This window comes from Leucoraja erinacea, chromosome 22, assembly GCF_028641065.1.
Source record: "Leucoraja erinacea ecotype New England chromosome 22, Leri_hhj_1, whole genome shotgun sequence".
Classification (NCBI taxonomy): domain Eukaryota; kingdom Metazoa; phylum Chordata; class Chondrichthyes; order Rajiformes; family Rajidae; genus Leucoraja; species Leucoraja erinaceus.
Genome location: NC_073398.1, coordinates 4,076,062 through 4,092,601, shown reverse-complemented (window position 1 = coordinate 4,092,601; position 16,540 = coordinate 4,076,062). Strand labels below are relative to the sequence as shown.

Here is a 16,540-nt window from a genome sequence, read left to right as displayed (position 1 = left end):
TGCCTATCCACGTCTTTGAGAGATGATCCCTGACCTGCGGAGTTACTCCAGCACATTGTCTTTTATTTTGTAAACCAGCATTTGCAGATCCCTTGTGCCTCGAGCTATCGTTGCAGTCTACCATTAGATAACCTCAAAAAAGCACACAAAGCAGCTTTGGGGATGGTGAAACTGCCTTATGTGGGTTAAGACCAGCAAGACATGAAGCTCATCTTCATCTGGGTTCACAAGGTTACATCTGTCAAACAGACTGGTTGATTCCAATACAGTTCAAATAAATCAGCATCTTCTTAGACAATAACTCAGATGAGAACATTCAACTTTAATATTTTATTGTAATAAGCAGCTCACCAGTGAACCATAGATAATTAATTATTACAAGCTCATTACATTACTTATGCTGTAAAAGACCACTTTTAAATACAGGTCTGTTTCTCAAACAATGCAAATATGAAAATATTAATATGAAACAAATGATAAATCGGCAATGTCAAAGTTCTTTCTCTTGGAGTGGAATACAGCACAATACCAGAAACAGACCGCTGGTTTTAATTGCTTCATCTGTCTTTGGGAGGATTAGGTTTAATCCTTCGTCTGTGATACCTTTAAACAAAAAGAGACATTTTTATTCCTCCAGCATGAATTCACAAAATACTTTTGAATAAATGTTTTGGTTCTTCCTGAATTAAAACTCATCAATTGTTCTCAGATAAATAAACAGTAACTAATTTCTATTAACTAAAAGGGTAATACATGGAGTAAATGAGCTAGATCCACTTTCTGTCCTCTTAGGCTTCCTGATTGCCTTTTTAATTATACTCCTACATTTCTTATACTCGCACAGCTATTTGCTTGATGCCCACTGCCTAAATATGACATATGCCTCAATATTTCTGACCAGGGTTCACTAAGCTTGCCAGTCTTGCCCTTCTTCTCCCTAAGAGGAACATGCTGGCCTTTATGCTCAAAGACAAGGGACAAAGGACATTTATTGTCACATACACCAATTGGTGCAGTGAAATATGAGTTACCATGCAGCACACAAATAAGATAAACACAACACTTTAGAATTTAACATAAAACATAAAAAACATCCCCCCACAGCGGAATCAACGTTTCCCACTGTGAGGGAAGACACCAAAGTTCAGTCCTCTTCCTCGGTTCACCCGTGGTCGGGGCCTAGTGAGGCCTCCGCAGTCGCCGCTACAGGCCTGATGTTTTAGGCCCTCAAATGGAAGAACACTCTCAGCGACCCAGAGCCTCCGAATCGGCCACTTTCTACCGGAGACCGTGGCTTCCACAGGCCGAGCTGGGTGGAGATCCAACACTGGCGACCTCGACGACAGATCCCAGGCTCCGCGATGTCAAAGTCAGCACCGCCAGTGACTGGAAGCTCACCAGACCACCACTCAGACTCAGTTTTGAAAGCCTCACATTTACCACCTGTCCCCTTAACTGCAAACAAACTCATTGAGTCAACCTCAGACCGTCCAGATTAACTCATTCCCCTAATTAATGAACTTAATTTGGGGGCTATTCCTACAATCCCCATAACTATGTTAAAATTAATGGAATTATTTTCACCGATTCCAAACCTGTAAAAGATTTGGTGACTATAAGGGAAATTGAAATCTTCTCCACAATACTAGCCTATTATTTTTACAGCTATCTGCAATTTCCCTACACATCTACTCTTCTAATTCCTGCTAACTATTATATGGGCTATTATACAGACCCATCAAACATATAATTCCGTTCCTATCCATGATGATCCCCCAAAATATCTCCTCGAAGCACGACATCGTTTTGTCCTTCCTGATTAAGAATGCAATCCCCCCCCATGTTACCTGCATCTCTATCATACAGTTTCTGTTTCCTGGAACATGAGGAGATTAATGCAATAGCAAGGAGAGACATGTTTCTGTTCTGGCTAAAACATCCCTTTCCCTCGAGCCAATCCATTCCCAAAAATAATTTGCCTTACTTGTTAAGCCTCTAGCATTGAAATAAATGAGGGTAGGAATAGGGAATAGTGAGGGAGATAGAGGATTTAAATGCGTGGCTGAGGAGTTGGTGCAGGGGGCAGGGATTTAGAATTCTAGATCTCTGGGATCTCTTCTGGGGCAGGGGTGACCTGTACAAAAGGCACCTTAATTGGAGTGGGGCCGACATTCTGGCAGGCAGGTTTGCTAGTGCTACACGGGTGGGTTTAAACTAAACAGTGGGGGGGTGGAGTCAACATCGTGGAAGCGTATGCGTGCAGTTAACGGGAAAGAGAGCGTAGGGAAGGTCACGTTCAAACCAATAGCAGGGGGATGGAACCCAATGCAAGGAGACAGAGGGACAAAAAACGAGCACTGAAGCAAAAGGGAGATGAGAAAAACAAACCTGGAAGCGTTGTGCCTTTAATGCGAGGAGCGTTCATAATAAGGTGGATGAATTGAATGCGCAGTTAGTTTTTTAAAGAATATAATATAGTTGGAATTAAGGAGACATGGTTCCAGGGTGACCAAGGCTGGAAGCTAAACATGCAGGGGTATTCAATATTCAGGAAGGAAGAGGAGGTGGGTGGCATTGCTGGTTAAAGAGGAGATTATTGCAATAGCAAGGAGAGACATTAGCTTGGATGCTGTAGAATCGGTAGAACTGCGAAAACAGTCAAGGACAGAAAACGCTTGTTGGAGTTGTATACAGACCCACCAAGCAGCAGTAGGGAGGTTGGGGATAGCATCAAGCAGGAAATTAGGGAAGCGTGTGGCAAAGGTACAGCAGTTATCATAGGTGACTTTAATCTGCATGTAGATTGGCCAACCAAATTGGTAACAGCGCTGAGGAGGATTTCCTGGAATGTATGTGGGATGGGTTTTTTTTAAACTAACATATAGAGAAACCGACTTGAGGACAGGCCATCCAAGACTGGGTATTGTGTAATGAGAAAGGATTAGTTAGCAATCTTGTTGTGCAAAACCCCTTGGGCAACAGTGACCATAATATGGTGAAATTCTGAACTAGGATGGAGAGTGACGCGGTTAATTCAGAGACTAGGTCCTGAACTTGAAGAAAGGAGACTTTGTAGGTATGAGACGGGAAAATTGGCTAGGATAGACTGGCAAATTATACTTAAAGGGTTGACAGTGGAGATGCAATGGCAAAGATTTAAAGACTGCATGGATAAACTCCAGAAATTGTTCATCCCTGTCTGGTGAAAAAATAAAACGGGGAAGGCGGCTCAACCGTGGCTAACGAGAGAAATCATGAATAGTGTTAAATCCAAGAAAGAGACATATAAATTGTTCAGAGGAAGCAGCAAACCGGAGGACTGGGAGAAATTTAGAACTCAAGAGGAGGACAAAGGGGTTAATTAAGAGGGAGAAAAAAGAGCATGAAAGAAAGCTTGCGGGGAATATAAAAACGGACTCTAAAAGCTTCTTTAGATATGTAAAAAGGAAAAGATTAATGAAGACAAATGTTGGTCCCTTACAGTCAGAGACAGGTGAATTTATAATGGGAAACAAGGAAATAGCAGAACAGTTAAAGGAGTACTTTGGTTGTCTTCACTAAGGAAGACACAAACAATCTCCCAGAAAATACTAGGGGACCGAGGATCTAGTGGGATGGATGAACTGAAGATAATCCACATTAGTCAAGAAATGGTGTTAGGTAAACTGTTGGGACTGAAGGTAGATAAATCCCCAGTACCTAATGGTCTGCATCCCAGAGTACTCAAGGAGGTGGCCCAAGAAATTGTGGATGCATTGATCATTTTCCAATGTTCTCTCAACTGGATCAGTTCCTGTGGACTGGAGGGTAGCCAATGTAACTACTTTTTATGAAAGGAGGGAGATAAAAAACGGGGAATTAAAGACCAGTTAGCCTTACATCGATAGTGGGGAAGATGCTTGAGTTGATTATTAAAGATGTTATAGCAGCGCATTTGGAAAGCAATGATGGGATCGGTCAAAGTCAGCATGGATTTAGGAAGGGGAAATCATGCTTAACTAATCTTCTTTAATTTTTTGAGGATGTAACAAGTAGAATGGATAAGGGAGAGCCAGTGGATGTGGTGTATCTGGACTTTCAAAAAGCCTTTGATAATGTCCCACCCAAGAGAATAGTGTGCAAAATTAGAGCACATGGTATTGGGGATAGGGTATTGACATGGGTAGAGAACTGGTTGGCAGACAGGAAGCAAAGAGTAAGAATTAACAGGTCCTTTTCAGAATGGCAGGCAGTGACTAGTGGAGTGCCGCAAGGCTTGGTGCTGGGGCCCATTATTTACAACATATATTTATGATTTAGACGAGGGAATTAAATGCGACATCTCCAAGTTTGCAGGTGACACAAAGCTGGGTGGCAGTGTGAGCTGCGAGGAGGATACTATGAAGCTGCAGGGTGACTTGAATAGGGTGGGTGAGTAGGCAGATGCAGTATAATGTGGATAAATGTGTGGTTATCCACTTTGGTGGCAAGAACAGGAAGGCAGATTATTATCTGAATGGTGTCAGATTAGAAAGAGGGGAGGTGCAACGAGACCTGGGTGTGCTTGTACACCAGTTACTGAAAGTAAGCATGCAGGTACAGCAGGCAGTGAAGAAAGCTAATGGCCTTCATTGTGAGAGGATTTGAGTTTAGGGGCAAGGAGGTCCTATTGCAATTGTACAGGGCCCTTGTGAGACCACACCTGGACTATTGTGTGCAGTCTTGGTCTCCTAAATTGAGGAAGGACATTATTGTTATTGAGTGAGTGCAGCGTAGGTTCACCAGGTTAATTCCCGGGATGGCGGGACTGACAGATGATGAAAGAATGGGTCGACTGGGCTTGTGTTCACTGGAAATTAGAAGGATGAGAGAAATCTTATATAAACATATAAAATTATTTAGGGATTGAACAGGCTAGATGCAGGAAAAATGTTCCAGATGTTGGGGGAGTCCAGAACCAGGGGTCACAATTTAAGAATAAGGGGTAGGCCATTTAAGACTGAGATGAGGTAAACATTCTTCACCCAAAGAGTTGTGAATCTGTGGAATTCTCTGCCACAGATGGCAGTGAATGCCAATTCACTGGATGTTTTCAAGAGAGTTAGATTTAGCTCTTAGGGCTAAATGAATCAAGGGATATGGGGAAAACGCAGAAATGGGGTACTGATTTTAGATGATCAGCCATGATCATATTGAATGGCGGTGCTGGCTCAAAGGGCCAAATGGCCGACTCATGCACCTATTGTCTATGTTCCTAAATGCAGCTTAAACTATTAGTCTTTCCCATCTATTTGTGTTGCCTGCTAATCTTGCTCATTGACTACAATGTTGCAAACCAAAGATTTGAAGTGGGGTTTTAAGTCAGCTCTGATCTCTGACTGTCTGGGATAATGGGCAAAATCCCATTCTGGTGCTACTAGATATTAGCCTGTACAGGGAGGTTACATTTAATGCAATTGATTGAAGAAGTGATAATAAAGGGTAGCACAGTGACGCAGCAGTAGAGTTGCTGCCTTACAGCTCCAGAGGTCTGGGTTTGATCCTGACTATGGATACTTGTCTCTACGGAGTTTGTATGTTCTCCCCGTGACCTGCGTGGGGTTTCTCCGGGATATGCGGTTTCCTCTCACACTCCAAGGACATAGAGGCTTGTATAATTGTAAATTGTCCCCAACGTGTGTAGGATAGTGCTAATGTGCGGGGATCGCTGGTTGGCACGGACTCAGTGGGGCGAAGGGCCGGTTTCTGCGCTATAATTTCTAAAATAAAACAAAAAAAATGGAGAGGGCACATACAGTACATGAAAGCTATTATGTTGATATCATAAGGCGTTTAATAAAGTACTTCAGAGGAAACTGTCAGCTCTAGTTGGTGCTCATGGATTTGAAGGCAAATGATTGCCCTGGCTAGTAATCTGGCTCAGCAGCAGGGGATAACGGGAGCATTAGAGGGAGTTATTACGATTGGCAGGATTTGATTATGAGTGTCCTGCTTTGACCCATGTGTGGTGTGCCAACTAACCAACTGAATGATGAGACAGAAAGCCCTGAACAATCGGCAACATTGTAAACAGCGTAGATAGATGGAGATAATAGGGAGATGTTAGTGAACCAGGCAAAAGGAAAAGAAAACGGTCAAAAGTATTTTCAAGTGAGATCATAACGTATGGACCAATAATATTTTTAATTGGGGCTGGAAATAACAGATCAATACAGGCATCTGGGCTTTGTATATAGATTAAAATCTCACAGCAGAGAATAATCAGAAGGCAATAAAATGCTGAGAACTAGCAAACAACTGGGGTGGGTATGGTCGGGGTGGGTAGAAGTTTTGGATTGGATTCAATTTATTGTCATTATCTCATAAGAGACACCGAAATGGATTTCCTTACAGTCAAGTAACATTAAAAATAAATAATAAATAAAACATATTAAAAAAAAGAAAAAGTTACATCATATTCAGCCCAAACAAGAATATTATGAGCAGTTCTGGAAGCCACACAATCTAGAGTTGTGTTCTCTACAATTTAGAAACATAAGACAATATCATTGAAATGTTAAGATCTGGAGAGGCACCAGCAGGATAGAAACTACTTCCAAATCAAGTCTGGAACTAGGGGACACAATCCAAATACATCAGGAGCCTGGAATCCCCTCTGTAAACAAGTGATACTAGGTCAATTTTACTCCTGACATAAGTTTGATAGTTTTTTATTAACTAATAAAATGATATATGAAGGCAGGTCACAGATCAGCCATGATTGCATAACTGTTTAAGAAGGAACTGCAGACGCTGGAAAATCGAAGGTAGACAAAAGTGCTGGAGAAACTCAGCGGGTGCAGCAGCATCTATGGAGCGAAGGAAATAGGCAACGTTTCGGCCCGAAACGTTGCCTATTTCCTTCGCTCCATAGATGGTCGCATAACTGATAGTTTGAGGACCATTTGACCTGTTCCTATACCTAGAGTTACAGTTCAATTTAGTTTATTGTCACGTGTACTGAGGTACAGTGAAAAGCTTTTGTTGCGTGCTATCCAGTCAGCAGAAAGAGAATACATGGTTTCAATCGAGCCAATTTCAAGTGTATAGATACACGATAAGGGGATAATGTTTAGTGTAAGGTAAAGTCCGATCAAAGATAGTCCGCGGGTCACCAGTGAGGTAGTTCAGGACTGCTCTCTGGTTGTTGTAGGATGATTCAGTTGCCTGATAGCAGCTGATAACTTTGATTAAAAGATTTGATATGGTAATCAGAAACAATATTCTCCAGTGAAAAAGTCCAGAACAAGGAGTATAATCTTAAAAGTAGTCCACTACAAAGGACAGTAAAATTTGAAAACGTCAATGCTGTTTGCTCAATTTTAGGTAGGCACAGGATTAAAGCCGTACAGATTCAAGACAGCTAGATGGATTGAAGATACAGATCAACTACAATCTAAATGACATGATACATTAGATCCTTGGTATTAAATAGCTGCTTTCTATGGATTATTTAACATGCAGTATGGTTAATTAAGAACTAGAAAAAGGAAAACTATTCAGTTGAACTACATGGTATTGAATACTGACTGATAGTTTCCCATCACAACTTACTCAAAAGTAGAAACATTCCCAGTGTAGCATCAGGAAGAGGAAACAAAGGAATTCCATGACATGTTCTCCCCAGTTAGAACATGTATCTGTTCACAACCACATGTTACCCTTGAGTGGCCTATGCTTGTAAAACATTAGGTCATAAGGGATAGGAGTAGAATTAGGCCATTCGGCCCATCGTCTACTCCGCCATTCAATCATGGCTGATCTACCTCCTAACCCCATTCTCCTGCCTTCTCCCCATTACCTATGACACCTGTACTAATCAAGAAATGTGGCTGCCAGCAATATATTTAAATAAAAATCGGGGCAATGTGTGGTTAAACCAGGGTGTTTAACTCAACCATTGAAATATTGCTGCAGCAACCCAGATATACATGTCGGGAAATTGTAACCTGGGTAAGACGAGAAAAGCTCACTGGTATGAGCATAGATAGATCTTCTTCAGGGAACACTTTTAAGATTGAAGTCAACACAGATTCATTCCTTATAAATCTACCGTGGTTGTGTCTTATGGAGTCCACATCACAAGATTAGAAATTGTTCAGCCAGAGCTGAACACACTTCTCGGCATCTGCTTACAATGGCGTATTTGCTTCTTGTACTTCTTGTGCGTGGTGGTGGAAAGATTGGTGGAAACAGGGCCGCGATGTGAACGCTCTTTCCTTGACCCCCTATGGTTGTGTGAGTTGTGCAAATAGTACTTACTGTCCAACTGGATACCAGCGGTGTTTTGTTGTGTAGAACATTTTGCTGAGTTCTTCAATTGTCGGCCCCTGTTTATCGCGCAGCACTTCTTTGTCTAATCTGGCCTTTAGTACTTGGTCGTGTGTCTCCTCTTTATTGTCCACTGGCGACGGTCGTGGGATGGGCTGCAGGAGAGCGTGGGGCACATTTAGGAACTGACTACCATTCAGCCGACAGCAAAATTGCTTCTGCATCCCTATGTTCAGAGAGCTGAAACAGTGAAAATCATGACATAATCTACACAAGGCATCTGCTGCCATCATGTTCCCTTCTATCAATTGCTTCACCTCTTTGATTCGGCTTTAGGTTAGGGCTTTGACCCATCTTTGAATAATCAGGCCTCTGTAAAGTAGAAATGTTTTTAACACTAAATGATCAAGTACATAATTACATATTGACATTGTTTTATCACAGGACGTGTAACATAGAAACATAGACAATAGGTGCAGGAGTAGAGGCCATTCGGCCCTTCGAGCCTGCACCGCCATTCAATATGATCATGGCTGATCATCCAACTCAGTATCCTGTACCTGCCTTCTCTCCATACCCCCGATCCCTTTAGCCACAAGGGCCACATCTAACTCCCTCTTAAATATAGCCAATGAACTGGCCTCAACTACCTTCTCTGGCAGAGAATTCCAGAGATTCACCACTCTCTGTGTGAAAAATGTTTTTCTCATCTCGGTCCTAAAAGATTTCCCCCTTATCCTTAAACTGTGACCCCTTGTTCTGGACTTCCCCAACATCGGGAACAATCTTCCTGCATCTAGCCTGTCCAACCCTTTAAGAATTTTGTACGCTTCTATAAGATCCCCCCTCAATCTTCTAAATTCTAGCGAGTACAAGCCGAGTCTATCCAGTCTTTCTTCATATGAAAGTCCTGACATCCCAGGAATCAGTCTGGTGAACCTTCTCTGTACTCCCTCTATGACAAGAATGACTTTCCTCAGATTTGGAGACCAAAACTGTACGCAATACTCCAGGTGTGGTCTCACCACACCGCATCCAGAAGTGGCGGCGATGTTGAACGCCTGCGGCTCGCCTGCAGTCCGTCTGTTTTTACTTTTGTTGTTGTTTTTGTTGGGTTTTTTTTGTCTTGTTTTAGTTAAATTTTAGTTTATTAGGTTGTGTTATGTGTGTGGGGGGGGGGGGGGGGGGGCTGAAACATAGTTTTCTGTCCCCTCCTTTGGGGGAATGCGACTCTTTCTGTCGTATCCCCCCTTCTCTGCCTCCGTCTGCGCTGAGGCCTAATGGCGGAGCTGATGGCTTCCAACTTCGACCGACCTCGAGGCTCCGGAAGCAGAGCCAGCCAGGACTCACCAACGCGAGGCTGGCCGAATTCGGAGCTGTGGCGGAGCTCCGGTGGCGGTGGCACGACTCGGGGCTGAGACGGTGCTCCGGTGGTGGCGGTACAACTCGGGGCTGAGGCGGCGTTCTGGCAGCGGCGACCTGAATCCAGGGCTCGGCCGCGGGCCAGTGGACGACATCGTAGGGAGCTCGCAGGCCACAGGCTGGTGACCTGTTTTTACAGAGCTCCCGCGGCAACAGCTGCGTCCGCTGGACTGGAGGGCAGCATCTTCTACCACCCCGGGCCGCGGAGCTTGAACCGGCCCGTTCGCGGAGCTCGGTTGAGCCGTGGGACTGACTTACCATCGCCCGGTGGGGTAACAACATCGGAAACCTGGATCGCCTCAGCACAGAGGGAGAATAAGGAGGGGAAGAGACAGTGACTTTAAGACTTTTGCCTCCATCACAGTGAGGAGGTGCCTGGTGAACTCACCGTGGGGGATGTTTATTGTGTGTTTTGTTGTTTATTATTATATGTATGACTGCAGGCAACGACATTTCATTCAGACCGAAAGGTCTGAATGACAAATAAAGGATCTAATCTAATCTAAAACCAAGATCCTGTACAACTGCATTAGAACCTCCCTGCTCCTATACTCAAATCCTTTTCCTATGAACCTATACTCAAATCCTTTTGCTATGAACAGCTTGCTTGAGTTTGTTGGAGGAACTTAGCGGGTCAGGCAGCATCTGTAGAGGTAAATGGTAGTCGACATTTCGGGTTAAGACTCTTTCTTAAGGAAATATACAATACATGATATTAATTGTAGCTGAACAGAGGCATCTTAGGACGTAGATACATAATTCCCTGAAGGCAGCAGAACAGACAGAAAATGTGGTTAAGAAACTATTGTCCATGTTGTAGAACGCAAGAGCAAATAGATCATGCTGTAATTGTATGAAACATTAGTTAGGCCACTACTAGAGTACTAGAGTGGTTGTTCACCCCACTACAAGAAAGAATGTGAGAGCAGCAGACAGAGTACAGAGACGATTTACATGAATTCGGCCAGAACAGGAAAATTGTGGTTTGGAGGAGAAACTGTCTAAAATGGAGCTGTTACAGGAGAGCGCAGAATTATGACAGATATATAGAATAAACAGGAATAGGTAATTTCCCCACAGCAACAAGGTCATTAATTGGAGGGTGTAATTTTAAGTTAATTGGTAGAAATAATAAAGGAGAGCTGAGCAAATAGCATTTCACTCAATTTGTAGTGGGAGTCTTGAAATCACTGCTTGAATAGTTGCTGGAGGTAGAACCCCACACCTCGTTTATAAATGGACCTGAATGAGCACAATGCACTGGATTAGAGACCAAAGGCTGCAAGGTCGGATTATTAGAGTTTGCCAAGTTGTTGTAATTACCGGTTGCTAAACATTTTAATTCTCCTTCCCGTTCCCACACCGACCTTTCTGTCCTTGGTCTCCTCCATTGTCAGAGTGAAGTTAAATGCAAATTGGAGGAATAGCATCTCACATTTCGCTTGGGTATCTTACAGCCCGGTAGTATGAAATTGATTTCTCTAACTTCAAGTAACCCCGGCATTCCATCTCTCTTTATCCCTCCGCACCCAAGTCGCACCAATTCTAGTTTTCACCCAACATACAACTAACAATGGCCTGTTTCCTTTATTATCGTTACTTTTTTGCACATCTTTCATTCATTGTTCTTTATCTCTCTACATCATCGTCTATCTTGTTTCTCTTTCTCCTGACGAGCCTGAAGAAGGGCCTTGATCAGAAATGTCGCCCATTCGTTCGCTCCAGAGAGGCTGCCTGTCCCACTGAGTTACTCCAGCTTTTTGTGCCTATCTGTTATTGGAAGTACGAACTGTATGTCATGATTTAAAATGATCATTAACCTGGATTGAGTAATACTACACCACTAACAAAGTATACAGAATGCACAAAACAAACTCCAGCACAAATATGCTTAAATATTAACATTTGTGGATCATTCAGCCTGACCTTGGTGTGTTCGTATGGGATGTTCACCGAGGGGTGGTAACAAACAATCGTCCGTCCATCTGACGTCAATGCAAGTTCAACTTTACTGTCAAAAACAAAGATAATTTGTTTGTTAACTTGAGAACCAGCAGCAGTTGGGCATTTCGTCTACTGCTTAATTCCAACAGTTAATAACAACTTGGCTAATCCGCTCCCAGCCTCAGCTCCATTTTACTGCCCAGTTCACAGTTCAGTGTAGTGTGGCACGGTGGTACAGCTGTAGAGCTACTGCCTTACAGCACCAGAGACTGAGGTTTGTTCCCGACTACAGGTGTCAGTACCGAGTTTGTACGTTAGCCCCGTGACCTGCGTGGGTTTTCTCCGGGAACTCCAGTTTCCTCTCACATTCCAAAGACGTACAGGTTTGTAGGTTCAGGGCTTCGGTTAAAAATTGTAAATTATCCCTAGTGTGTAAGTTAATGCTAGTGTATGGGGATCGCTGGTCAGCACGGACTATGTGGGCCGAAGGGCCTGTTTCCATGATGTATCTCAAAAATAAATGGCACTTTTTGTTTTTTCCATTCTTCTTACTGGAAACTCTAGCTTTCTATGCCAGTAAGGAATTCAATAGCAAGTGTGCATGGATATGAATAATCAGGAACATGATTACTCACCAGTTGTAGTCATTGGGAAGAGCGCTGTATGTAGACCTCCGGCAAACACAACCCCATGATCCACCTAAATATCACAATGTGACTCAGGATTACTTACTCACACCACTGTTTAAACACATCTTTGTTGGTCACTGTTTAAACACATCTTTGTTGGTCATAGTTGGTCAACTATGATTCTCATGATTCTCAAAATCACAATGAGATAGAATTAAAAAAACTAACATGCTCATCCTCTCCTCTTTACTTAATATAGACATAAAATGCTGGAGCCAGGCAGCATCTCTGGAGAAAAGAAAAAGGTGATGGTTCAGGTCAAGGCCCCACTTCTGAATACATATTTATTTTCTCCAGAGATGCTGCCTGACCCGCTGAATTACTCCAGCATTTTGCATCCTTCCTACACATTTTGTCCTTTTTACTTAATAGTGACACAGTATATCAAGGTAATAAATGAGCAACACACAAGGTGCTGGATGAACTCAGCGGGTCAGATAGCATCTGTGGAGAGAATGGATCGATTAACTTTCAGGTGATCATGACCGATCAGTCTGAAGAAGGGTCTGCAATTCCTTGTGTCATCGAGGCGATAAGCATTCGTTTCTCTACCTGCGTATTTTGTTGTACGCAAAAGTTGTATTTTTCCACCTTTCAAAATCAAAATTGAAACTCAAATTCATATTGACTATAAACAGGTTGGAATGTATCGATGATGATGCGACCTAAAGGTTGAATTAAAAATGCTACCAAAGGCAGCTCAATCCACAGCCTTGAGATACAAACCAGTCAGTTCACAACAAATTTCACTATTTTACCCACAGGGGGTGCCCTGTACACTTACATGATCATCACAAGCTCTGCTCTTATCCAGTCAAGAAAGGATTATTACTCATCATCATCCATCATTCATGATAATCTTTCACACCCCAAGACTTCAATCTTGACCAGCGGAGATATATTCCCAAAGCGATCATGTCCGCCACTAAACTCCGATTCTTGTTTCCAACTGTTTACATCAGTCTTAAGAAGGGTCTTGACCCTAAACGTTATCCATCCCTTCTCTCCAGAGATGCTGCCTGTTACTCCAGCATTTTGTGCCTATCAATCCCTTAATTAGGGGGTATGGAGAGAAGGCAGGTACGGGATACTGAGTTGGATGATCAGCCATGATCATATTGAATGGCGGTGCAGGCTCGAAGGGCCGAATGGCCTACTCCTGCACCTAATTTCTATGTTTCTAATTCCAGGAACCAGCCTGGTGTGGAGTTTGCACACTCTCACTATGACAATGAGGCTCTCCTCCGGGTGCTCCAGTTTCCACCCACATCCCAAAGACGTGTGGATTGTTAGGCTAATTGGCCACAGTATTGCCCCGAGTGCGTGAGTACAGTGGTAATGGTAATATCATGGATGGTGACCGTGAGATATTAAGGGGCATGTATGGAGCGTTAATGCTAGTAAGTCAGCATAGACCAATTTCCATGCAAATGGACCTATTTCCATGCTGTATATCGCCAATCTTGGAATCACATTACCTGCATGTTTGCCTGTTTAACACTCCCAACACCCTTCATTCATGACCCCCATATACTTTCCCCAAACTTCAGCATTTAAAGCTCACGACACAGTTCCCTCGACACTGAGAATACCAACTCCTTGGCTGTGAAGAAATCCAAGATTGGACTTTTCCTTTCACCTAGCCTTATAGTTAAATATGTCAAAGGTGCATCAGTCTGTCGGAGGGACCAGGAGGGAGCGGTAGACGTTGGATGCGAGGAGCAAGGGCTGGTAGGAGGGTGAACCCTGGTAATGCCTTCAGCGCCTTCAGGTCGGCTGCAGGAGGTGCCCCAGGACACCAAGACGGCTGGGTGAGGAGAGCAGTGGGACGTCGGTTTGTGGGAACTGCTCCAGTACATTGAGCTCACGGGCCAACCGGACATTGGAAATGACAGTGAAAATGACAGAATTTTAACTGTGCAGTTGCATATGTGACAAATAAAGGACCATTGGACCATTGAGTTAAACCTTTGAAGCTAAATAGGGAACAAGACAGCTCTGATCAATGACCAGCACCTGGCTACAGTACAAGTTGGGGCCTGATCATCACACTTCTTCTTGGGAAAAAGTACTCATTTCACATTTCACTGCTTCCATGAAACTGCACCATATTGAACCACTGAGGCAACAAGCATATCTCGTTACCGCTCTTTATGAATATATTTCCAGATATGCTTTACCTTAGATGTTCAGTCTTGAAACAATTAATCAAATTTCCACTTCCCATCCCTTCCTGGAAAGGAAAAGGACAAAGGGATGACGGCTGTACTAAGCTGGACAAACAGATGATACATCTACTGCTCAAGGATATTGCTGATCATGAAGCTGGAAAGGGTACATAGAAGATTTACGAGGATGTTGCCAGGATTTGAGGGCTTGTGCGAAAGGGAGAGCTTGAGAGCTAGATTTAATAGGGACCTGAGGGGTAACTTTTTCACACAAGGAGTGGTGGTGTATGGAACGAGCCTCTGGAGGAGGTAGTTGAGGTATGTAAACATTGAAAATAGATGCAGGAGTAGGCCATTCGGCCCTTCGAGCCAGCACCGCCATTCATAGAAACAAAGAAATTCAATATGATCATGCCTGATCATCCAAAATCAGTACCCCTTTCCTGCTTTTTGCCCATATCCCTTGATTCTGTTAGCCCTAAGAGCTAAATCTAACTCTCTCTTGAAAACATCCAGTGAACTGGCCTCCACTGCCTTCTGTGGCAGAGAAGTACTATCACAATGTTTAAGAAATATTTAAACTGGTATATGGATAGGACACGTTTAGAGGGATATGGGCCAAATGGAGGCAGGTGGAACCAGTACAGATGGGACATGTTGGTCGGTGTGGTTAAGTTGGGCTGAAGAGCCAGTTTCCATGCTGTATGACTATGAAGCCTGTGGCCATTGACAGATGGAGACTAGGAATTTGATTTAACATGTAGTGGCAGTGCTAATTCAGAGAAGGTGAAGGCTTGTACATATAATCTGTCTGCAGAAGCTGTAAATATAAGATGACGGATGAGGGCAAACGGAAAACAAATGTTTCTGTCTCGAAGATGGACCCAAAATGCTGGAGTAACTCAGTGGGACAGGCAGCATCTGCTCCCTGATGTGGACGTACCTGATGTGCAGAGTAATTCCTGCAGGTTCTGTGCATGGAACCAGAGGAATGAAATGATGTTTTTTTTTAAACTGCAGTTGCTGGAAAACCTTAAATAGAAACAGTTTCTGGTAGAGAGCCGTCAATATGAAATATTAACTCTGAGAGAGCGCGGTTGGGGGGAGAGGGCGAGTGTCCCCACTCACTCACTGTCGGCACCACTGACCCCACACACGGGGATCCGCGCACCAGCAGCGCCCGGTACCTGTCACTGCCGCCGCCGCCGTCGCCGCCACCAGCCGCCCGAGCACCGGCCGTCCCGCCGCCGCTGCCAGCGCCGCCATCTTGGCGCTCACCGGAAATGGAACGGAGATTCTTTCTTCCCCGCGCCCGTCAAACAACGTGGTCCGACCGGCAGCCGCGGACCGGGCCCCGGCACAACATGTCCGGTTCACCCGCCGACTCACAGATAATCGCAGCGTGAAACCGGCGCCGGGAATGGGCACCGGGCGGATCATGTATTGTATATATTTATTTCTCGAATAAAGTTTATTTAGACATTTAAATATATATATTGTGCTCGTTGATTACACCAGACTTTAACTTACAAAAGGGGGTTGGAGGGAACTCACTCTGGGAAGTAAAGAGTTGAGAGATAAAGTAGATTGGGAGGAGAAACATATTTGGACATTTGAAGAGAAACATTGCAACTAACCCTGAACTCCTTCCCAGCACTGGGATTCCCATATTTGACTAAACTCTTCCATTTGTGCTGTGATAATGAAAGAGGGTAAAACAAGAGGTGGTACAAGACCATCAACTAGGCAAAGTCCAGTGGTAGCTAGCTGGGCTGCACTGATGTGCTGAAGTACGTGACTACATAACATGGGCAGTGGAAGCCCAACACACTGAGGGGGATTATAGTTTTACACTCTCCACATGGTACAGTGTGAGTTAGAAGCAGGGAAGTTAAGGGCAGTATCAGATAGTTTAGTTTAGAGATGCAGCGCGGAATCAGGCCTTTCGGCCCACCGAGTCCGCACCTACCAGCGATCCCCACACACTAACACTATCCTACACACTAGGGACAATTTTCAAATTTACCA

At 43.8% G+C, this 16,540-nt stretch overlaps 1 protein-coding gene across 1 annotated transcript; it reads right to left on the bottom strand.

Annotated features, from left to right (window-relative positions):
• Positions 1 to 315: 315 nt before the first annotated feature.
• Positions 316 to 15,967, bottom strand: mrpl42 (mitochondrial ribosomal protein L42). The gene is made up of 5 exons (XM_055652801.1): positions 15,700 to 15,967; positions 12,291 to 12,354; positions 11,638 to 11,722; positions 8,281 to 8,444; positions 316 to 603 (listed from the first exon to the last, which is right to left on the bottom strand). The coding sequence occupies exons 1-5, from the start codon at positions 15,950 to 15,952 to the stop codon at positions 558 to 560; spliced, it is 612 nt and encodes a 203-aa protein (XP_055508776.1). The 5' UTR covers positions 15,953 to 15,967; the 3' UTR covers positions 316 to 557.
• Between the last annotated feature and the right edge of the window lie 573 nt (positions 15,968 to 16,540).

Coding starts and splice junctions, on each gene's coding strand:
- mrpl42 (XM_055652801.1), bottom strand. CDS start 15,952: ATGATCCGCCCGGTGCCCATTCCCGGCGCCGGTTTCACGCTGCGATTA. Junction 8,445..11,637: donor TCCCATACGAACACACCAAG/GTCAGGCTGAAT, acceptor GCTCTCCTGCAG/CCCATCCCACGACCGTCGCC. Junction 604..8,280: donor CGCTGGTATCCAGTTGGACA/GTAAGTACTATT, acceptor TTTTGTTTAAAG/GTATCACAGACGAAGGATTA.